Source organism: Triticum urartu, chromosome 1A, assembly GCF_056163025.1.
Source record: "Triticum urartu cultivar PI428250 chromosome 1A, HENAU_Tu73, whole genome shotgun sequence".
In the NCBI taxonomy this organism is placed as follows: Eukaryota; Viridiplantae; Streptophyta; class Magnoliopsida; order Poales; family Poaceae; genus Triticum; species Triticum urartu.
The window spans coordinates 534,736,742-534,761,085 of NC_141873.1; the positions used below are offsets into that span (position 1 = coordinate 534,736,742).

The following is a 24,344-nucleotide window of genomic DNA, read 5'->3' on the forward strand; positions in this document are numbered from 1 at the left end:
CAGATGAAGCATACAAACACACACCAACCCTGCTGGGATACCAGCTATACAATAGAAGCACAAATAGCTAAGCACATGAACACAAAAGCAGGGACTAAGCTAAGCACTAAACTAGGAAAGCTAGATAGTTCCTCGCAATAAGCCCAAGTCTTCACGGAGCGCCTCGACACACCTCACCAGGCAGGCCACCACTCCTAGGCACACTTCAAGCGACGGGCCAGGAGAAGTAAGAAACCATCGGTTTGACGGAGGAAGGGCCAATAAACAACGCATCCAAGGAGGAGAGCGGCGTCGGCTTAACAAGGTCAAGCATGGCATTTGCCAGCGACCCACCAACCAACCCGAGAGAGCATCACTGGCAACCGACAACTACACCCGATGCAACTTGACTAAATAATACCTCCGGTGGCCGACCCGCGTGACACCGATCCCAGCAACCCCCCTGGGTCCTGGGATGACCTCGCACACCGAGCATACTGCCGTCTAAAAGAGGCCAAGGTCACAACGAGGTACATCGCCAGTGACAAGAAGCCCCTAGAGGAACCTAGGTATCAAGACATTAGATGAACACCACTGAGGAAGACGTCGTGGAATGGAGGACGCTGCAACAGGGAGGATGCCGGTTTGTCTAGGGAGGATGGCCCGTAAGCAACAGCTCCAAGGAGGAAAATGACGTCCGTAGATGTCGTCGCCGCCAGCAAAAGACAAGGCCTTACACATCTTTCCCTAAACCATCATCCCTAGGCCTTGTAGCTTGACCACCATGTCGAGGAAGAACTCCACCGCCCGAGAAGATCGCCGGTCCCTGTGAAGCCACCTTGCCCGGGCCCTAGGCCGGCGACGGAACCATGAATGAACAAGCACACAGTGGCTACCTTGACCCATGACCATAGCCGCCCGTACGGCACGCAACCCCATGGTGCCGAGAACCGGGTAGCAGGACCTCAGGCAGCAACCCCCCGGCACAGGTCGACCAAAACGCCTGCCGACACACATGTCGTGCCCACCTTAGGAGGTAGGTGGCGGCCACAGCCTAGCTGTGTCCCCCCACCTGGTCGACGCACCCTGTTGGACCCCAATCTGGGTCGAAGCAGACTCACCACGGCAAGTCCCACACGTGAGGAGTGGCAAAGCACCGGCCCTCCTGGCCGCGTCTCCCTCCCCCCCCCCCCCACCACCACCAGACCACCCCTGCCTAGCAGGACCCCAACCAGAACCAACAGCCGTGCCGCCCACTGCCAATCGAGGTCCAGATCTGGCTAACCCCAACCGAACCTCCGCCACCAACGCCGCGGAGATCCACCACCGCCTCCCAGCCCAGCAGCCGCCGGATCCAGACATCCCCGCCGCCAGGAGCCCCGCCAGACTCTGCGTCCCGCGCCGTCGTCACATGCAGACAAAGTGCTTCCATACTCTCCTTGGAAGTTTAATTTAACTTTTTCTTCGCCACTTGGAGACTCCTTGTGTGTCGGGTCTTCCGGAATTTCCTTCCCCTTTTAGGCTTGCGCATGCTTCTAAACGAGACCCTCCTATCTCCCGTTGAATCGTCCAAGCCACTTGAATACTTGAATCCCCCCCCCCCCCCCCCCCGCGCGCGCGCTCGTACTATCAGCCCGTCATTCTTTGGGGTGGCCTTTGAATCCACAATCAATCCACTTGCATCCTTGTCACTTCCGTCGACTATATTTACCGACCTTGTCATGCTTTAGTTTAGCTTTTGCCATGCTCGACATAACCAAGACGGAACGCGTGGACTTCAAGTTGCTAAACTTGTTGAGACACAAAATACCTAAGATGGTATGCTTTTATGTTATTAGCACTAAGATGGATATATTTTTCGTTTTGTGAAAACAGATAGACTGATTTTAGCACGTTTCTATTATGAACTTTTGATGTAATGCCCAAACCACTTCTCCTGAAAAGTGTGTTTTGTGTGGTGCAACTGTAGTGTCATATTTGTATCATTTCTTGAGTTTTGGAACTGCAAAAATGTTCTGGTGACAACGTGTGATCATGCTGGCTCAAGTTTGTATAGCTTTTTTCTTTGCTCACATAACCTTACCATGATATGAAGAAATCCAATGACGGAGCTGACAAAACTAGAATGATCAGAACGTCGAACAAGAGTTAGTTTGCCTGTCAACCCTCTTTTTTCTATAATCATTGTATACTGAATTTTTAAATACCTACATCTAGTAAGAAGTTGAATTTCATATTTATTCTCTCAACTTATGCATATAAAAGTTGGTGCCTCAGTGCGCCGACTCACCAGGAATGTGAAGCTCTTTGGAGCTAGCATGGAAAATGTGTGCCTATGTCTGAATTGTTCTTTTCTTCTAGAGAAGGTCAAACGTACAATCGTACAAGCAAGAAATAATGCTACGGTACTGAAGGTACATTGCAAGTACATGCGTAGAATTTTTACATTCACTGATTTTCATAATGCACAAATATATATTTTCCCCGTAAATCAACTGAAACATTGCCTTTTCCTATAAGGAAAAAAAGAAATAGAGGAATTGTTATGTGGTGAGTGATGAGAATTTTTCTTTAACAAGTATCCCTAAACAACTTTTTTTCGTTGCCTCCAAGTACACGTTGCTAGATATCCTCGAAGCCAACAAGGACACCTTGAAATAAGTTCGGTATGTACTATTAAGAATGTGATGGTTCCTTTCGTTTCAGAAGTTTCATGAGGTGCATCTCCAACACCGACGCTCAAACGTGTGTAAGTATTTGGACTAAGGTCTTGTTTGTTTGGGCTTTTGCTTTTGCTTTTACAGCTTTTCTACTTTGGCAAAAAAAATCATAAAAACTCCTAAATAGATGCTTTTAGAGCTTTTCTGGTTTTTGGAGCTAAATATTGTTATATTGATTCTTCGAAAGCCATAAAAGCTCCAAAAGCACTTATTTAGAAGCTTTTATCGCTTTTTGGCCAAAATGGAAAAGCTTCAAAGGCAGAAGCAAAAGCCCAAACAAACAGGGTCTAAGGGGTCCAGACATATTTTGCTTGCCAACGTGTCACCCCATCACTTCTAGGGAAGACCCTAATAGTAGCGTGAGTAAATGACCTAGCAGTAGCGTGGGCAACGGCGATACTGCTACGGCGCCACAGCTAACATTTAGCAGTAGCGTTGTTTGGGCACGCGCTACTGCTAACTCAGTTATCGGTAGCGCACTCCACAGAACACGCTACTGCTAGTTATTAGTAGTACCTCTCAACCCCGCGCTAGTACTATTTGTACATATTCCACTTTTACTTTATTTTATATCATATTTATACACTGTTATACAATTTTTCATACAATAGCAATTTAGAGATTGTTATATAATTATGATCATAATGAGTTATTACATCAGTGGGTGACTTGGTCACTTTGGATCCATTCACTTGAATCTAATCCACGGTTCTTTCACCCAATGATATAATAACTCATCATTATCATCATCATCGTCATCATCATCATCATCATCGTCATCATCATCATCGTAATATTAACAACTTATCATCATAATACATCATAGTCATATAACAACTCCTCCTCATCATCATCATTGTCATCCATGAGTCATATAACAACTTGGTCACTACTCATAGTCACAACTCATCATCATCATCATCATCATCATAGTAGTAGTCATAATCACAACTCCTCCTCCTCACCGTCATTAACTCTAACACATTGTAGCACACAATAACAACTTCTCATCATCATCATAGTCATAATCAACACTAACTATTTGTTCTTAATACCTAGGAACTCTACTCCTCTCTTCTAGGTAAAATAGCATAAAACAGGTAAACCGGTCCATCTCCAAAATGGAGAATGGAGATCCACCTGTCTCCAATTTGTGGCTTGGGCACTTGCATGTTCTCTCCAATCGAGAAGCCTACTCCGACCACTTTGCCGCATTGAAGTTGTCCTCCTCTCCCTTCCCGTCCCTTTGCCTGGCCTGGTCACGCCTATTTAAGTCGGGCTCCGGCGTTGTCCACACGGCACCACATGAGTCCTTTTTCTCTCTGCTCCCACCATCTCCACTCCAGCAATGTCCAGACCATCATCTCCACCATGCCGAAGTCCTGATTCCCCTCACTGGCAGGCGGTGCCTCCGGATCTTGGCGCCGCCACAGTCGATCACAAGCCCCTTGACCTCCATGGCCACCTGCTCCTCTGACAAGGAGGAGATCATCATCTCCTTCGGTGATGAGCAGGAAATGCCTCATGTAGCGCATATTCTTTTCCCACGCTGCTACTGTGGTGAGACCCGGGGGAACCCTCGGGCCACCTTTAGAGGCAGCAGGGATTTATAGCACACGCTACTACTAACAGCGTAGTAGTAGCGTGTGGTGTAGCCCCGTCGCTACAACTAATTAGCAGCAACGTGTGCTATAGACCCCCGCTACTCCTAAGCATCTACGTATAAGGTTTTTCCTAGTAGTGCATCAGTCCATGGAGCAGTCTGAATGTTCGCTTTCCCACAAATCGGACACAAAACAGGAGCGGTTTTGCGGGCGTCTGGACCACTTACATGTCCGCCACACCGGTCCCACCCAAAACCCTCTTCACGCGAAGAGGTTGCCACATATTCATGCAAATCAGCGCCGCTCCTACTCCATGACATTGATGTTGGTCAGAGCGAAGCTACTGGACGAGCAAACGACATCGCTTCAATGCTGACACGATGATTGAGAAGCCTACTCCGACCACACGGCACTGCATGAGTCTTTTTTCTCTCCGCTCACACCATCTCCACTCTGGCACTTTCCAAACCATCATCTCCACCATGCCGAAGTCCTGATTCCCCACACCAGCAGGCGGCACCTCCGGATCTTGGCGCTGCCACAGTCGATCACAGGCCCCTTGACCTCCATGGCCACTTGCTCCTCTGACAAGGAGGAGATCGTCATCTCCTCCGGTGATGAGCAGGACCAGCCGCCGCGCCTCTTCTCTAAGGCGGCAATGACAGACGAGGAGTTCCAACAATAGATCCATCTCATGATCGAGCGATCACTGTGCTACCGTGGTCCGGCACCGCCCTCGCCACCTCCAACCCGCGCAAAGGCGGAGCCGGCATCATCGCCGCACTACCGCGTGAAGGAGGAACAATGTTCCCTGCCTCTCCGTCATGTCAAGGCGTAGCCGGTGACCCTGCGCCCAACCACAACGTCGCGGCCGAGTATTTTTAGGCGCCCGCTAGGAGGTGGAGTAATTTTTGTACTCCCTTATACGCATGCCCGTCGATGAGGGGGGCCAAAGTGGCCGACCGCACAGCCCCCCCCCCCCCCCAATCGTGGGGCCCCCGATGGGAGAGAAAACGTGAGGTTTTTTTTAGTTGGAGAAAAACGAGAGGTAATGTGCCTCTATGGCACCCGCTACAACTTGAGCCCTAGGGTCGTGACCCTCCCAGTCCCTCGACTGCGCAGACGCGCCGCCTCTCTTGTGATCTGCAATGAATCCACGATTATTGGTCCGCGGATCACCGCTGGTGTCCGCTCTCCCCCAGTCTAGCTCCGCCTACTAGCTGCTCCGTGCTTGCACTAGTGTACGGTGTACCATGCTGCTTGTGATTCCCGTCCTCCGCCTGGCCGCTGGGCGCTGGCCTTGCCTCCACCGAATGCAGGACTTGTCGCCCCTCCAAATCTGGTGCTGGTCCTCCTCGGCCACTAATCAGTTGGTAATTTATTGATTCTTGCACTGGGAGAAGCAAACGACAATAAAAGATGCACTTGAAGTTTAACTGACATGATGTATGTGTTGATTTCTGAATTGATGTCTGTTTTAGATGAAACCCGAACTGATGTATATTTATATCAATTTTATTCCATGCTACAGAAAAATAAGATGAAGACATATTTTCATTAGTGACCTGCAACAACAGGAGTGTCTACACATATGGGAGGAATAGATGAGGGAAACTATTGCTTTGGTATTCTTTTGTGTCCCTTATTATTATTTGTACCCTTTTTTTCATGTTTAATCTATTTGGTTCCATTGTTAAGCATTGAATTTCAGTTCTACATATATTGTGCAATCGAGCAAATTTATATAAGCTTTGGCATGAGGCGTTCCCTGGCTAGCGAGGTATTATTTGGCCAGTGTAGATATTCGTTGGATACTTCTTTAGTTATACAAAATTAAGAAAATTTAGGACCCGATTTTGTATTTTGTCCCGGGCCCCCAAATTCCTGGAGACGGCCATGCTTACACGCTTTAGGAATTCGGCTAGGTCCTGGTTAGAGAAGTAAAATCTATAGCCTTTTAGGGATCGGCTCGAGATTCTCTAAGATAGTAAAACACGGGGTGCTTTCCCATTTTATTGGTTCAAGGGTAGCTGTATTTTTTTCTCTCTTCTTCATCCTCGAGAAATAAATTAGGAGTAAGAATTCGCTAATGTCTTGGAATCAAAATCCATTGTAATTATATATATATGTGGTAAAAGGATCTAGCCTATGAAGATTGGCTTGTCAAATCAAACCCTGATCAGCTTGTTATTTACACAAATTCAAATAACAACATAATTTACATAAGATACATTCATCATGCCCCTCAACACTACTCAGTACAACTATTGTAGCGCCGCAATGTCCCCAAACCCATCCCAGGGCGTCGTCGTCGGTGTCATCCTCTCGCCGCTACCGTAGCACGACGCCACGGCGGCCCCCTGAAACCCCGCATTGTTGCCACAAGCGTTGCTTGGCGACGAGAAGAGGCCGCACACGTCGGAAGAAACCCCATGGAAGAAGTCGCGGTACTCGTACGACCCTTCCCCCGCCGGCAGCTCCCCGACGCGATCCGCGCACCCTCCCGTGCCCTGCGGCGAATCCGGGTCGTTCCTCTCCACGAGCTGCTTGAACATGGTCGACTTGAGCAGCAGGCTGAGCGCCGTGGACGAGGACGACGACGAGCTCCTCCTCCTCAGGCCGCCACCGAGCGCCGCCGCGCTGTGGTCGAGGATGAAAGGGCTGCCCGGGGCCGCCGCCGCCGTCGTGGGAGGGAGCATGATGTGGGCCTCGGCCGGGAGGAAGCGCTCGTGCTCCACGGGGCTGGGAGGGAGCTGCGTGTGCATGCCGGCGAGGAGGTGGTCGGCGAGCGCCGCCGGGCCGGCGACGGGGGGCTTGAGCCACGTGATGTAGGACCTGAGGTCGAAGTTGGTGACGGCGTTGACGCCCTTGTACTCGATGGCCGCGATGTCGTAGGCGCGCGCCGCCTCCTCCTGCGTGCCGTAGGTGCCGAGGTAGAGGTACTTGTTCCCGAAGACGCGCCCGATCCTCGCCTCCCATCGTCCGTTCTGGTGGTGCCTGGCGACGCCGCGGTACTTGGACACGCCTCTGGAGAAGCCGCTGCTCTTCCTGGAGGAATCAGGTTGGAAATTTCAGAGTTAGCTAGGTGCACGTAAGAGGAGATTAGAAACACATGTGATATGGCAGGGTTTTGGAGTTGACATGTGCCACCTCCTTAGCGACGCCAGGTACTCCTCCTTGGTGAGGGTCTCCATGATCTTGAGCTCCTTGTCGTAGTCCATGACCGGGAAGTTGGTGTAGGTGGTGGCGCCCCAGTACTTGAGAGCAGCCAGGTCGTAGGCCCTCGCCGCTGCCTCCTCCTCGTCGTACGCTCCAAGATACACTGTAGTATACATATTTCCAGCGTTAGTCACCTGACAACATAGGTATACATACACTGTAGCATCGCTCTGTTGTGGCACTGCCACGGAACCTACCCTGCTTGCCCTTCTTCCTCTGCGTGGGGTTCCACGAGTTCTTGTCCCACAGGTGCGCCTCGTAGCGGCCCGTCCACCGATGCCTGCATCCATGCATCGATCACAGAGTCAGTTACCATCACAACATCAAATCAATCGTGGCATGCATATGCAAACATCGGAGCTGATCTTTGAATATAAGTACACACACCGACCTGCTCACCCCACGGAACCGGGAGCTCCTCTTGACGGCGACGCCGGGCAGGGACGCCTTGCCGATGCCGCCGCCGACCGGCCCGAGCGTGGGCTCCCTCCTCCTCCTCCTGACCACGACCTCGCCGCCGCCGCCGCCACCCAGCACCGCGGGCTGCCCCGCGTAGCTCTCGATCTCGCTCTTGACCATCAGGATGCTGTCCATGGCTACCTCTTCTTCCCTCTCTCCAACAGATGTGAATGCGATCGATCGAACCAAGGAAACCCAACGAAAGTAGGCCGAGGACGTAGGGCAATGGTGCACTTGTGCTTGTGCGATAGCCAGGTGAGGAGACGAGCTGCTGCGTGCAGGTGTCCGCGGGCGGGCGCGCTTATATGCTGGCGACAGATCTTGTCCGGGGCGGCAGCTAGGGAGGAGAAGGAGACAAGGCGATTGATGGTTCCGTGGCTCCCGCGTCTGTCTTTACGATGCGGATTTAGTTCGGGAACATCGATTTTAAGCGCATGCAGCCACGGATCCTCTGTCCGGTGGCGGAACTCGGCCGAGTTTCTTGGCGACGGCGGCATGTGTTTCCTTGTTATATTATACAGTACATGACCGGAGCGGAGAGCATATGTCTGCGTGGCCAACTAGGGAGAGCTCGGAGGAGCAGAGCGTCGCGTTCGCACGAGCCCGGACCAAAACGGGGCCTTGGACTTGGGGCTGGGACGAAATAGCGGCAGGCCAGCTGAGAAACCCGTGCGCCGCCCTTGTCTCGTGCTCTGCTCGCGGGGTGGGTGACATGTCTCGTGCGCTTCACCCTGCGAAAGAGACGATCCCTCGTTTTCTTTCGGGTGAAAACCTACTATCGGCTTCTCAACAACCAGCCCTGCGACTGCGACCGTGACGTCGGCCGTGGCGCCGACGCACCGACAGGGACAGGGACATGCTCGGCGCGCGCTCTCGGGTTGCCCGCGCGCGGCCGGGAGGCCGGCTGCGCCGTACGAGCACGTCCGTGTCGTGACACACACCGTCCAGTCCAGCAGGGACGGAGCTGACCCCAACAAACTGCAGCAAAACCTTCACTACACATTAGTGAAAAGTGAAAAAACAGGGTTTGCGATGATGTTTTTGGCGGGAGTAGGACATCTCGAATAAGACTTGTTGGTTAGGATGGTTGATCAAACAAGAACAGGATTGTGGCGCAGTTTGCTAGCGCGTAGGCGGGTGATCCTGAGGTCGAGAGTTCGATCTTCTGTAACCCCCAGCCCGTGCAAAGTGGTGATGAAAAATGCTCTATGGCAACTTGGGTCGTCCCATGCATCTGATCTGCAGATGACACGAGCAAATCCGAACTTTGTTTTTCTCCTTTTTTCTTCTCTGCTATGCCCCCTAGACTAGCTGAAAAACAGAGCGAGGGGTTGGTAAAAATTCAGAAGAATAAAAACATAATGGCTTCGCCCGGGTTCGAACCGGAGACCTTCAGTGTGTTAGACTGACGTGATAACCAACTACACCACGAAACCGTTGTGCCTTAGCCGCCTCTCTTAACGATTTATACGATTATATGGCTGTTACGTGCTATCAACTTCACATGCAAGATGGTAAAATTCACGAAAAAGAAAACAACGGACAGCAGACTAGCTGCCATGGCAGGAGACGAAATTTTCTTTGCACACGGACCCTGCCATATGGCAAGAGAACACACAGCCAGAGGGACATACAAAACAAATGTACCACTACCCTTGTCAATTAAACAGGAGCTCACATACACCGGTGAAGTATGGCCGCAACCATTGCTGAGTGGTGTGCACGAGCAGACCGGAGCATGCATCCTGATGCTATTCTGGAGGTGTTGGCACCATCCAGTGGCTTCTGCAGTAACTTCTCCACATGTAGTTCATTTATTTTTCCTTGCACTTTTAAACTAAATGAATGTCATCTGCAAATATGTACAGCTCCTTCATAGTACAATGAACTTAGGGCCTGTTCGGAGTCTCGCCACTCCGCACGACTCCGCTCCCGGAGTGGCCCGAGCTTCAGTTGAAAATACGGAGTGGAGAAACAGATGCTCCGCAGATTCTCGTATTTCTCGGAGTGGTGGATTGCCGAACAGGCCCTTAATACTCAAACAACACGACCTTACATTTTCTGTTTGTTGCACCTAGCTATGACTGAGAATAGGGTTTCAGTTCAACAGACTTGAATGGTCCTTTGAGAGCCCTCTGCGAGGACGAGAGCACTACGATTATCGTTCTCAGCAGAAGCGACAGTAGTGTTCTTGATGAAGTAATACTATGACTCCTGTCTTTTTGTGATTTATAATTACTTTATCTGTGATGAAAATTAACATATCCTCTCCCCTTTGGAGAATTTCGGAGAATTTAATTTGTGGCTGGCACCAGAGCATGGGATGTTCTTACGCCCAAGTGATGGAGAGTTTTTTTTTTTTTGAAAAGGAGGAAGACCTCCGGCCTCTGCATCAGAACGGATGACAACAACGCCTGAGCATCTGAACATGGATTAGGTACTCCTGGCTAGCACCAAGGAGGCAGTGGTGTTAATTTACCCTCACAGATCAATCTGATAATTTGTCGTTCGGTGTTTTGGCATGTCTTATATTGTTGGTAGCATGCCTTTTTTGGTTTATGGTTTTTCTTCTTTTTTGGAGAAATAGGAGCCCCAGAGTAGGCTCCTTGTTCCATTTCACAGAATGAAACCAGGAGAATAGAGTCCAAGGTGCTCGCGGTAACTAGACTATCCAAACAAATGGGTTTTTGCCCACTTCAGATACAACCTAATGAACAAGATGTTCAGGACTGGAACTAGTTGGTGCATTTTGTCAGGATGCGTCACTGATCTTCGTTCGCGCCATCCGTCAAGAGAGCCGAGCACTTTAGATTCTTTTTTTAGAGAATTTCTCCATGCTGATAATCCAAGAAGCGCCATCAGCGTAGCAGTAGTGCCGATTGCGGATCGCTTTGCAGCACTTTCCATTGTTGCAGTAGAGCATCCACCTCTGCAAAAAGACATCTTATGTTGCCCCATCTTCGTCCCATGAAAGAAGAATGAGATCTTCAAATTCATTATTAAGTTCCAAATTTTTTGTCCATCGGTTGAGAGGTCGGTTAATCGAATCATTCAGAAAATAGAAAAAAATGTGATGCTATTACTCAATCAAAAAAAAGTTGAATATATTCCTTTTCTGCACATAAGGGGCAAGTAAGGTCATCCAGCGACATACTCTTCAGCAGATTGTCACAAGTAAAGGCCCTGCTAGTAGGTAACAACCACATGAATTTTTAGGGGAACATGGGCTTTCCACTAGGATTTAACACCCCTCGCACACACAATTGGCGTATCATTGAAGGATTTAGTGGTATACATACCAGACTTATCAAAGTGTCAAGTAGGACAATCAACAACCAGGGAGGGTTCTTGCAAAAAAAAAAAACACAGGGAGGGGCACAATGGTGTATGCCTGTATGGTTCTCTAGTTTCATGTCTTTTTGCTCTTATAAAGTAGCACTTCGATAACTGCGATCACAACGTGTTCAGTTGTTGTTTCCGGTCTCCACTTCTTGTGGTGGATAGTTTTTCTCTAGGGGTTTTGGGAGGAAAAGCAGGATTCAAAGTCGAAGGATGTTAATGTAACCTATGTTTCTGATGGTGGATGATCTGGAGGCGACGACATATTGTACTGGTTATCACAACATATGGGATGAGTGCTTGTGTGTTTCAAAAAGACAATAAATGCGTCAACCCTGTTGGCCCAAGAAACAAACAAAAAGGAAAGAAATATTTAACAGAAAAACAATCACCACCACATATGTTAACAAAGTCGTCAATAATGGAAGGTATATAACAAATTCAAAAACAGTTTTGTTAAATCACATCCAGATGTGTCATAAGTATTGCACATCTAAGTCTTATGTCATTGCTCTTATACGGAGATTCGTGTGGACATTTTCTTTTCCTATTTATACTTGATTCATTCACTTAGATGTGCAACAGCCCACAATCAAAAATCATGGTCCATGTAACTCAGTGATACAAACTGAAGCGACATGAACAGATCGATGTTCCCCTGATATGATGGATTCACGCTCGGATTATGACGCTACCAACCTCGCAAAAAACAATCAACCTTACATCGCCGGACGATCGCCGGCTGTGTCAGTCGCCGCCGCGACGGGTCTCCCGGCCCACCCAAGGCGTGTATATGTCTCCCGAGTGGGAGTCCCCCTCGTACGTGCCCCCCGAGAAGGAGTACCCGTCGACGGACCCGTCGGCCTCGTAGGGCTCCGTGTCGAAGTGCTCTCCGGCGAACGGCTCCCCGACGAACGAATCCCCGACGAACGAATCTCCGACGAACGTTTTCGACCCGTGCTGCTCCTGGCCCGGCGTCGACTTGGCGGCCTCGAACCGCCGGAGCACGCCGGTGAGGTCGGCCGACACCTCCTCCGCCGCGGGCGCGGGGGTCTTCCCCTTGTAGAGCTCGAGCAGCTCCTCCTTGGTCCTCTCTATGCGCTTATCGACGTGTGCGCCGCGGCCGCGGCCGCCACCACGGGTGGTGTTGCTGAAGAGGCGGCGCGAAAGCACGGCCGCGATCGCCGCCGCGGCGGCGGGTGCGGGTGCCCACGCCGCTGGCTGGAGGAGAGCACGTGCCAAAACTAATCGGAGCGCCATGATCCAATTGGTTCAGCACCTGCCTTGATGATCCTGACCTGTGTATATATAATACACTTTGGGTGGGCTTTACGTTCCCAGTTCGGGTCGGAGCAACATGGCCCAGGGAGTAAAAGGGCGATGGCTGCCCAGTATACGCTTTGATGCCTCTAAGCCGTCCCTCGTAGAGGACAGGAGTTTATATGCCGACCTCACCGTGAAAACGCCCTTGCGTTCATAATGCCAAGCCCAGAAATCGTCTTGGACTCGGGAGCTGAGAGGAATGTTGAGGATTGCTTCCTTGTCCATAGCATAGAGGTGCGTTGATTGGCTTGAACACACCGAAGGGCACTCGCGGGCCGATGCAGATCGCCGGTCCTAGTCTAGACTATGGGGTGCCGCAGTTCCCTCTAAAGTACGTGTCTTCACCCGGAGGTTGGCCCAGAGCTCGATCCCAACCGGAGAGGTCCGAAAACACCGAAGTATGGCTGACTCAGCGGAGTGCACTATCTGTCACGCGGCGGTCAATACATGGCGTCATTCCCTCTTTGACTGCCGCATGGCTCGCTGCGTCTGGGCCCTCACTGACGAGGATTTGACGGAAACAATCATATCAAACAGGGAGAAGGATGCCAAGCTTTGGATGCTATGGTTGGTTGATACCCTACCTTCGGCCGACCTAGCACGGGTATTGGTGACAACGTGGGCCATATGGTGGGCGAGACGCCGTGCCATCCATGAAGATCAGTACCAGAGCCCACTAAGTACCCATATTTTCGTTGAAAAGTTTCTGGCGGAGCTCGAGATGATATCGGACAAGAAACCACGTCCCAAGGACCTACATGTAAATTCAGGGGACCTGCATGTGATCTCCAGGGACCTGCATGTGACCAGTAGTAGCCGGGGGAATCCGCCGTCGCGTACATGGCTCCCGCCTGAGCACCATGATGTTAAAATGAATGTTGATGCAGGCCTTTCGAAGATTGGAGACCACGCAGCTGCAGCAGTGATCTGCAGGGACAAACGAGGAAACTACTTGGGTGCCTCGGCCATCATCTATGAAGGCCGCCTCGACCCAACTATACTTGAAGCACAGGCATGTTGCGAGGCCCTCTCTCTCGCCTCGGATTTGCAGGTTCAATCCATATGTGTGGTCTCAGACTGCTTGGAGGTGGTGCTGAACATACAAGACGAAGTTCCTTGCCGATACTTTTCTATCTTACAAGATATCAAGCACGAGGAGTCATTTCCAAGATGTAAAGTTTCTTCATGAGAATAGGAAGCATAACGGAGAAGCACATGCTTTAGCAAAGGCATCTGCCTCTCTTAGCCCCGGGCGCCATGTGTGGCTTAGTATTTTGCCCGATATCATCTGTATCCCCATGTGTTTGAACGTTTAATAAAGGATGCAGTTGCTCAAAAAAAAATCCCTCCCTCATCGGAGCCGGACAAATCTGGTTGTAGTAGATAGTTGAAAAGTCGCCGTGGTCTCAAAGAATCAGCGCATCAAAACAGTAACCATCACCAATGAAGAGAGTTATAGATCGAAAAGACCAAACCTGTAGCCAAATAAATGAAAACGAAAAAAACTGGATTCAAATAGATCTAAACGAAGACCGACACCGACTGAATCCTGTGAGATCCACGGAGACACACCTCCACATTTCCTCCGATCATGGGATGGGGATCGAACGTGAGGGACATTATTCTTACTGAAGGACATCACCACTGCCACACAGCCGCAACCAAGACGTTGAACCTAACAAACAAGAACGGGGTCCCTCACACCGGCGGGGGGCTGTGATCCTCCACACCTCCACGGCCCAAATGCCATCGAAGGTGGGGCGGATTGTTGGTGGTGCCGACGGGAGGAGGAAGGAGGCTTTTCTTGAAGAGCATGAAAGACAGCCTTGTATTGTATCCCCTTCCTAGTCAATGATGCTTTCGGCACAATCTCCTATTTCTGTCCATTTAGTTGGAGATTCAGAAGTGGCATTAAGCGCACATATGGGTCTAAGGGGTTCTTTGGCTCAAAGGAGAAGTGGGGGGAAACATAGGAATAGGACATTTTCCTATGATGACGATATTGTTTGGTTCAAAGGAATGGGGCTAAGAGAAAATGGAGAAAAAAATCCTTTGATCTTAATTTCAAAGGAAAAAGGCTGGAATAATACAGCCCACTGCCCTTTTCAAATTCCTATGGGCGAATAACCAGATTTAAATCCTTAGCGGTACAATAACATGCTGATTATATATTTTTCATGTGATTTGACTTTGATATGACGTGTTTATTGGGGTTCTTGTTTTTCTTGCCCCTGTGAACCAAAGCCTATTTCAATCATCTATTTATGTGATTTCAAACATTTATTTATGGGGTTTATGGGATTTCCAATCATCTATTTCAGGCATGCATTCCTACCATATTCTCACGCCTTCCTATGTTTATGTTTTTAGAATATTGCAAACCAAATAATCCATAGGGGCTAACATTTTCTTCTTCGTGTTTCTCTGTCCCCCTCTGCCGGTGAGATTCGCAAATGTTTTCCCCTGCTCTCCTCTCCTCCTTCGATGATACTGCCGTCCAGAGTGAGGATGGGAGGGAGCTCAGGTTGCTCTTGTATATAGTAGGTTTCAATAGGTTTGTGGTTGCTGGTGTCTGGCCTCGTGCAACTAGGGAGCTCCTCATCAGCGAAGGCAAGCGGTGGCCGACCTTTTCATCGCAACTAGGGAGCTCCTCACCGGAGAAGGCAAGCAATGGTCGACCTTTTCATCCTCCTACTGTCTTCCACAATGGAAGTCGATTGTTGGCGGTGGATGTGGCACAAGCTCTGTCAATATGCTTGTTAGTCGTCCAGATCTAGCTAGTCGTTTCTCTCCTTCCCCACTTTGATACTATGGTGGTAGAAGGTGAGTTCTAGATGAACGAGCTTCGGATTCTCCAGATCTGGAGCTCTGAGGGGAATAAATAGCAAAGAAAAACACACCACAATTGGCGTTAAGAGTTAAACAAAACAACGATTTTATTTTTGCTGGTAAAACCTACTGGTTTGGGGGTAAATTTAGCAGAAAAAACACTGATTATATATTGCATAGTTTTAAGCCCGTTTTCACTAGTCAGGCCCACACGTCAGGGCTGACCTGGCAAAAAATGTCGGGCACGCTGACTTCATTTACCCCCTCTTTTTTCTCGTGTCCCACACCTCTCTCTCTTGGGCATTATGACAACGAAACTACTTGTAGCAGTGCTCTTATGACAAACACCTTGCCTGCATCTCAAGCATGACGGACCAGCTGAGAGCTGACCTGTGAGATGACGAACCATAGAAGATGTTGCATAATTTAATTCTTTTACTAGAGCAACATCTAAAGCTCCATTGACAACCATCGTAGTACTTCCATTCATAATTATGACCTTTATTGTGTTCCTTGGGGGTCGAGACTCTCCCAATTGCCTACACGAGGCTTCCATTATTCAACACAATGTCAGTTCTCAACCAGCTAATTCTGTCCGTGTTGCTTTCTCTCCATCGCCGTCGTGTTCTTCTAGCTAGTTGTCCTAGCCTAGGCATATCATGTAGCCGCAGGAAGTGCCCACTTCTTGGGCAAGGGACCAATGTCATATATGATCTCCCTGTGGCAAGACCAGACGAGTTTGATGGCTTCTGGAGTGCCGATCCCCGCGCCTCTCGGGTCACCGGCAGGACCAAACCTGAATCATGTCGAGGAAAATGTCAGATCATTCATTTTCAACAGCATTCACCGATGATTACTGGTATGGGCAACGGGGCTTGGCTCACCAGTGGTTCTGCGGAGCGCCGGTGGTCCTTGCTCGAATTCCAGCATACGTTGTCCCGTTAACCGATCTACCGAGTACTTCCTGAAAAGCGAGATGATAAGAGCGAATCATTCACCAAGCTGTGGAATGTTCAGCTACTGATGTAAAGAGACTTGAGGATGATAATGTAAATAACTTCTAAAACCACAACTTTATCGGACTCTTGGTGCAAAAAATGAAGACTTCAAGGATAATAAAGCAGCCAAATGGATATAAATTTTAACACTGAAAGAGATGAGCGAACTTGCCTGCAGGAACAATTTGTCGTTTGAAACTACTGCAGCTGTCAGATGCGCATTCATCCTTTCGCAGGCTTCTAATACTAAATCAAGCTGTTCCTCAGAGTATTCTGTAACCACCTGAAATATGCACTCGCAGTAGGTAAGTATATTACTTAAAGAAACTGTCAAAGAAATACAAGTTAAACCAACTTAATGTATTCTAGAATACAAGATAGGCCATGGAAACCTTAGGCCGTAGCTATCTTCCAAGTTAGCAAATTCAGTAAGGGTGAGTAAAACTAGTTTTCATTTGCTATACGAATCTGAAATATAACATGGACCTAAGCATCAAGTGGAGATAAATATTAGTATATTCCATAGCCAAGAAAATTATTCTTCAGCCAGGCCATAATAAGGCCGTAAACATGGGCCCATCTGATACATACGCTTATGGAGGGGGTCAGTAACACTAACATCATAGGAAAATCAGTCAACATCATCAACATGTTGTACAGTAGCATGTGAAAGAAAGCCTCAACGTCTGAATGTATTACCTGGAAAGGACCAAATATCTCCTTTGTCACAAGCTCGAAGTTACCATTTTTAAGGATCTCCACTAGTGGGACAAATACAGCAGTCGGTTTGAAAGCACCATATATTTCTGGGATGGAGTGATTCTCCAAAGGTTCACCACCGAACAGAACCTTTGATCCTGGTATTTTGAGAAGGTTGTTCATGTGCTCTATCATGGTTGCTGTTGTAACCTGCATAAGCAGAAAATGAAGATAAAATTAATTCTACGGTGAAACTTGAAGCCGCTATGCAAGTGAATTGGTCAGTCGGACCCATCGATGCATCCAAGTCTATTTGCTTGAAAAATAATGCAATGACATGTATACCAGGTGGGCAGCCAATTATGTTGGAAATGAATCATTGGCGAGGAGAGTTGGATCAATAGAGTGAGCACTCGCATTCCTACCTGAAACTGCCTATACTGCCCATCTAGTTGTGCAACCACACCAACAGTTCTAAAAAATGGTGTTAAATGTGGACTAAGTGTTCTTTCTCTCATATGCATTGTACTGTGCAAGGACAAGTTCCTTCAGTTTTCTTTTATTTTCTTACGTAAATTCAGCTCTCTTCTTTTATACACTACTACTTGATGCTTGGATTGTCACAGCAACCAAAGTATTGGGAAACAATTATTGTTAATTGGTTCTGATTTATTACTCGCTTCAGCATTTTAACAACTAGCTGCTGCCAAATCCTACACCATGAAGAGAAAGTTACAAAAGAACAGAATGTGGTTAAAGATGGTCACTCACAGTAAGGACTGGACCAATCGTCAAATCTTCAAGCTTCCTTCTTTCAGAAAGTCTCTTCATTTTCTCAAGTAGCCCACTAGATGACCAGTTCTGCAATTAGAAGAAAACTATTAAACACGCTATTGTTGTGTCTGTTGACAGAGAAGCGCAATGTTGTAACAAGCTCCCAAAGTTCATAAAGAGTCATTCACTTCTTTTTTCTTTCTCTGGAGCATTTTACTTATTATCTTAAAATAACAAAAATCACTATGACAAGAGACGGTTGAACTTGAACCAGTGTTCATAAAGATATCAACAACTGGGCGCATAATTCACTAACAAACCCAGGAAGGAAAATTGTGCACTGGTGATATCATTCTTTGGTCTTTACCTTGTGCATGAATAGCATAGACTGAGCAGAGCACTTCTGACCGCTGCAAGCGTAAGCATCCTGGTCGCAAACCCATGAAATATAATCAACCTGTTTGGGCATCATATCATAAAAGTAAGTCAAATCATCTTCGGCTTGGTAAATGCATGACACTGAACTATGAATATACAATGTTATTATGAATATATTGACGTTAAGGATAAAACAGAAGTGACTTCAGACCTCTTGAACATCTGGACCAAGAATTTTCCAATCAAAACCAGCATCTTCTAACTTGATTCGGCCTTGCAAATCTGCAGCCAATTTCTCTGCCACACGTGAGCTCCCAGTGAAGAGGGTCATTTTTGGATTTGCCTACAAAAGATCATGTGAAGAATAAATCCAACCATGAAATATGTGCTGCATATAAGACAGTACTGCTAGCCCACTTGGTCAATAGCTAGTTCTAGCTCAGAATAAAAAAGCTAGTGGACGCATATTGTTATTTTTTGAATTCCAAACAATCTCTGCTGTTGAACCCTTGAACATGTTGTACCACATTCAGTAAACTAAAAGAATGGCGGAACCACACACTGCTGCTTATCACTAACATGATGAAAAGGATTCTACATGTATATGTCCAAACATGGAATTGGCTTGTCACAGATTGATTAACTAGTTATATCATCTTACTACAGCACCTATTCCTTTCCAAAGCTACAGGAAACGTTCTCCCAAAGTCATAAAATAGAAGTCAAACCTCCAACAGCAGCTTGTTCATTGTGATACCATCAGAATTTATGAAGTCCACGTCCTCTGCAGGCAACCCACACTCATGAAGCAACCTGATCATTTGTTCCATCACAATGCTAACTTTGCTGTCAACTTTGAGGACTGGTTTATTTCCCATATAAAGTGCACCCATCAGTTGCAGTAAGGGAATCTCCAATGGGAAATTGAATGGTGTGATTATTGCAACCTGCTCAAAGTTAAAATTATATTAGACCTAACATGTCACAGGTAATGAAAATAACTCATGGTGCATCAAAAGCTTAACATTCAGTTACTGGAATAACCATTTGAAGCAACTAAAAAGAAATTAAACCATCAAAGTGTACTTCAGTTCACTCTCAAAAGAATGTAAGACATGCTAAAGAGTTCATAAAAAATTCAAAGTTTATCAAGCCAAATGTTTTTACATCCACATGAAAGTTCCTTTGTAGTTCCAATGGGTCTAACTCTATTATTACCAAATAATTAGATTAAGGATGGAACCTGATCTTTGTCTAACAGCTTCACCATTGCAGTGCGTTCAACAAATAATATGTTAAGGAAAAGAAAAAACACTAGCAGGCCATGTTAAGCAATTATTTTGCCTAGTGTATCAGATACAACTCACTTTTGCACACAATTGAATTCATGTGCCCAATAGCTTATAAATCGAGTACCAGGAATCCAATTAGACCGTACCAATTCTTTACAAGTGCTGATATGCAGTGGAAGGACCAAAAGGAGCAACAAATCTCAAATACAGCATTTTGTCTACCAAAGAAGTTTTGAGTACTTACTGGGCCAAATGGCCAACGATAGCCATTACTCATTTGTCCAACATGATTTCCAGGTACAGCAAATGACCGAGCCAGAAAGCGCACCTGTTATATTAGCCAGAGAGAGTATTAAAGTAGAAAGTATTATTATTGGGTGTTCATTTCAATCTGCAGACCGGGGCATAATGACAGCTCGTTGCTAAACATGCACGCATGCATATAAAACTGTACCATCACTTGTGAACAACTGAACAGGGAAATGAAGAAAATGATCTGCACGTACCTGATCTCCACAGAAGTTCTCCAAGAATTTTTGAGAAACTTGAACTTCCAAAAGAGCTTGTTGATAGCTCTTCGGAGAAACCCTTTGAACAAGCTTAGCAAAGAAATCTAAGACCTGTCAATCACCGGTGACAATAATGAGTGGGGAATTAGATGAGAAAAAAAGGTGCTATCGCTCTTCTCTCCTCTATGAAGGGGTCGCAAAGTCCGGAGGGGATGCCCCTATTTGCATTAATAAATGTGAATCACATGGCAAATTGGCCCATGCACGTGTAGAGTCGTTTAAAAGAAGATCTGAGTAGAAGAAAGTCGCATCATCTTTGTTTCAAGATGGCATACCTCAGGTTGACCAAGCATGTGTGCAGCTTTTGTAGATATATCTCCATACATGAGATACCTGCATATTGGAGGTTCCAAAATTCAGCAAGGTACAAATGCTGATAGAACCAGACACTACTATTATCAGCACAATTTTATACAGGGCATATGGGTTTGTTCATATACCATGTTTGCTGACTACACTTTCAAGTCACAAAAACATGCTACTGCTGGAAGCATGGTTGAACCTTTTGATATCTGGTCATTTGTATTTTACAAAATATTTAGATATGTGACATGAAAAGTAATGTGTATAACTTTTGTAATTCATACTTTCAAATAGTTGCTAAAAGCATTTACGGTAAAAATAATGGCAAAATGCATCATAGAGACAGAGAAGTGAAGAGAATAAAGTAGCTACAGAATACTGGCAATAACGTTGTCAGGGGGAGTATAAAGTAGCTAAAGAATACTTTTTAGGAGGTGCTGTCTGGCGATGAATGTGCATAAATTATAATGCCGTAATTAACATGCATACATAGGTTTGTAGGGTAAAAACTTCAGTGACCAAATACTAAATGGTGAGGAAAACCTTTGTAAATTGTGATTTCATTTATACTCCCTCCGTTCCAAAATAGATGACCCAACTTTGTACTATTTTGGAACGGAGGGAGTAGATTAAAAGGTTGACAATCAGATAAGCGGACCAGTCAAATAAAATTTCCCCAACAGGAAACTAACTAGTTATGTTAATTTTGAAACATTGAGGTCAAAAACATCAGACAGCCGAAAAAAGTATTGTTATGATATACGTTAACCAACTTGAATCCATGGTACAGGAAAATAACACATACCTCTCTGGAGCTCTAAGTGGGTTGTGAAGTCCATGCTTTGGGCATTTAGATAAACTCTCCACAAATGGCTGCAGCACAAAAATGTTGCATATTGTTTGAGAACACACTTCGGAGCTAATAGACACACGACGATACCAGTAAAGTATAAACAAAAAGTCAGTCTTTGTATTTTAAGCTGATAAAAGTTGACAAAAGTTGATACGACTAAATTACACTCGTAGCGCTGTAACAATGGAAATCAAAAGAGAAGCACCCCAAAGCATCAATACCTTTATTTCAGACCCCTGAACCTCACCAACTTTGATAAACTTTTCGCCATTTAAAGGATCGACTATCCAGTTCCAGTTAGCAGACTTTATCCATTTTCCCTGCACTGAATTTAACTTCGTCAATGGATGTGGTGACATAGCATATTTCACTTCGGTGGGGAACATGATGGTCATAGATGAAACTACAAAGAAGCCGAATGAATGATTCCATGTTCTGGCCATTCAATTTCAGGTTCCGTACTTTTAAACATACTTGCTCAACAGTAGTACAGTACTGAATGCTCAACAGTAGAACAGTACAGAACTAGGTGTGAGCAAGTAATCATAAAACGAGCCTAAGAAACAAAGCACCACAGTGACCAAACACATCTTGCCCATTTGGCCCAGCAGGAACTTCACAGGAATGAAGTCTGATACCGATGGCACAAATCGGAAGCGATGGAAAGCTCCTTCTCGAGTAAAATTATTTCTACCCACCTTCACCGTGAAAATAACCCTATTCATATGCATCGCTCTTAAACATCACAAGCAGCAATCAGTAACCCCTTAGACAGAGACGGCTCTGAAGCGTGTCCATGACAAAGCTAGCAAGCAAGCAGGACCAATTTAAAGCAGCCCATACAAGCAGATCCCCCAAATGCCGGCCATCTCACCAAAATTCTGCACTTCCGCGGGGCTTGAGCCAGAGATCTCCTCGGGGGACACCGTCGCAAATGCCGGCGTGTGCAGCCACCTGCGCATCGCGCAAAACTGTCAGTAACGGCCCAAAACACAAACCAAATGGTCCGCGGTCAGTGCAGAATCGAGCAGTAGCAGATCAATCGCAGCCCCCCTCACAGCCCTGAAAGCTACCAGCCCAGATCGCGCCTGAAATCGCGGTCACGGAGCAGGCGATTCGAGCTCCCGTGTTGAGAAATCGGCGTCAAATTTCCACGGACTGTTTCCCCCGCGCACGCCACCGGTGATGATAAGCTTTGGACGGAGCCGGATCGCGACAAAAGAAGAAGAAGAAACGAAGCAGGGGTGAGAGGCGGAGGCGGGTCACCTGGAAGCGAACGCGGCGGGGGATCGTCGGAGGGCCGCGGCGGCGGCGAGGTGCCGCCGGGAAACGAGGCGGCTCATCGTCGGCTGGCTACTCGCGCTCGATCTCACCTGGGAGCACGGGACGCGGCGGCAGTGTGGTGTGGTTCGACTTGGATGGAGTGACGTCGTCGGCTCGCTCACTACAGTCTGTGCCCCTGTGGTTGATTTTATAAGGGAAAATTAAAGTGTAGTGCTACTTGGGTATGATTGTGGGGAGCCGTTTTAAATATGGTTTATGAGACTCCAAGCTGCAAAAAGGCCACAAAATTATCGGATATTTCAAATGGAGCTTGAGCTTCAAAATTTTGTACAATCAAAAGAACCTGGTTTTCTTTTTTCACACAGTTAGAACATACGAATACGCATGTTGGCAGAAAAATTCAGGCTGTTTTTAGTTCTTAGATGTTCTATCTCTACTGCTCATGTAGGTGCACATGAACTTGGGACGCAAAACGCCTTTTTACTGAAATTGTCCGCATTTGTCAAGGGCAACTCTTGACTGTCGAAAATGTGGGCCCGACATTATTTTTCATGGGTTCATCCTACTTTGTCCGCGCCCTATGTGTTTTTCACAGACTTGTGTTTCTTTATTCTTCGACTTGGAGTAATGGAACTTGGTACCATAAGTTCATTGTATCATAAGTAATAGCTCATCGTACCATAAGTAATGGAGCTTGCCCCGATATTATGTTGTGGTATGGGAAGAGCAATAGCTCATCGTACCATAAGTTCCACCAAACATGTCTTTCTACACTACAATCAAGTCATTGGAACATGTAAAAACGAATAGTCAACCCTTGCCCAAAAAGACATCTACTCGACATGAACTCTGATATGTCGCGCCAACGAACTGCTATGGTGTTGTTCGTGATGGCGAACCCAAAACACTGCCAAAATGAAGATAGCTCCACATATGTGTGGTAAGGGGAAAATGCAAGTAGAATGACAACGCTAGGGAAGAGAGTGTGTGCGGGCTTGTTTTAACCACGAAGATTGGAAATTTAGAAGAAATGTTACAAACTTACAATGTTTCTTGTTGGCTAGATCATCATTGAAAATGATCATTCTAAACCTTGATTTCCTCCTCCTCTTTATACATTTGCATGCAATTTGTCTGCGTTATGGTCCAAAAGAGAAGTAGCAATACCCATTTGGTAAAATGTGCAGCTCACCGTCCTCCCGGTTTTGGGGCTTTGTTGCATATTCGCAGTTGGAGGAGGCAAAAGCGAACAGATTTTCACATGACTGTTTGTTTAGGGACCAAACAAAATTCGTACGAACTCATTGGCACCGGAAAATTGAGAGGACATTTGAAGGGCAAGATGGTCATCACAACCTGGACAAACGCATTGGACGCATCGACTGTTCCTTGGCCCCCGTCGGTACGATCTGCGAAGGAGCGAACCGCACCAACGTGGTGGTGACACGTTCGGGAGCGGATCACGGAAGCCGCAGCTTTCCACGCGCTACCGACAGGCCAGGCCACCTCATCGGCCGCGGGTGCAGGGATAGCACGAGCCTGACTCAGCTCCTCGTGGCGATAAGCCGATAATAATAACGTAAAAAAAAAAGCTGCCGCACGCAGACGCAGACGCAGACGCAGGGGTCGCGTCTGGGCCGGGCTCCATCACGGCCCAGGCCCGCTAAGCCTCGGACGTCGTCTGTGTCGTGGCCCGCGGGCTGGATTCTCTGGACCCATTTG

At 47.1% G+C, this 24,344-nt stretch overlaps 3 protein-coding genes and 1 non-coding gene across 5 annotated transcripts; all 4 read right to left on the reverse strand.

Annotated features, from left to right (window-relative positions):
• Positions 1-6,567: 6,567 nt before the first annotated feature.
• On the reverse strand, positions 6,568-8,116 carry LOC125537744 (uncharacterized). The gene is made up of 4 exons (XM_048701066.1): positions 7,914-8,116; positions 7,720-7,802; positions 7,454-7,625; positions 6,568-7,351 (listed from the first exon to the last, which is right to left on the reverse strand). Exons 1-4 carry the CDS (start codon positions 8,114-8,116, stop codon positions 6,568-6,570), a joined length of 1,242 nt encoding a protein of 413 aa, XP_048557023.1.
• A 1,227-nt stretch (positions 8,117-9,343) lies between these two features.
• On the reverse strand, positions 9,344-9,417 carry TRNAV-AAC (transfer RNA valine (anticodon AAC)). The gene has a single exon. It is a non-coding gene; the product is annotated as a tRNA-Val (tRNA).
• A 2,567-nt stretch (positions 9,418-11,984) lies between these two features.
• On the reverse strand, positions 11,985-12,580 carry LOC147992331 (uncharacterized). The gene has a single exon (XM_087539003.1). The coding sequence runs from the start codon at positions 12,578-12,580 to the stop codon at positions 12,068-12,070; it is 513 nt and encodes a 170-aa protein (XP_087395129.1). The 3' UTR covers positions 11,985-12,067.
• Positions 12,581-15,929: 3,349 nt separating this feature from the next.
• ALDH12A1 (aldehyde dehydrogenase 12A1) lies at positions 15,930-22,846 on the reverse strand. 2 transcript variants are annotated; one of them, XM_048691251.2, is made up of 15 exons: positions 22,605-22,846; positions 22,213-22,292; positions 21,560-21,663; positions 21,291-21,358; positions 20,458-20,515; positions 20,120-20,233; positions 19,858-19,941; positions 19,050-19,268; positions 18,533-18,664; positions 18,311-18,400; positions 17,941-18,030; positions 17,170-17,379; positions 16,643-16,753; positions 16,357-16,436; positions 15,930-16,268 (listed from the first exon to the last, which is right to left on the reverse strand). In XM_048691251.2, exons 1-15 carry the CDS (start codon positions 22,679-22,681, stop codon positions 16,130-16,132), a joined length of 1,656 nt encoding a protein of 551 aa, XP_048547208.1. In that variant the 5' UTR covers positions 22,682-22,846; the 3' UTR covers positions 15,930-16,129. The 2 variants fall into 2 exon arrangements, with proteins under 2 accessions (XP_048547208.1, XP_087385532.1); XM_087529406.1 differs by having other exon boundaries at positions 16,357-16,432; positions 16,639-16,753.
• Between the last annotated feature and the right edge of the window lie 1,498 nt (positions 22,847-24,344).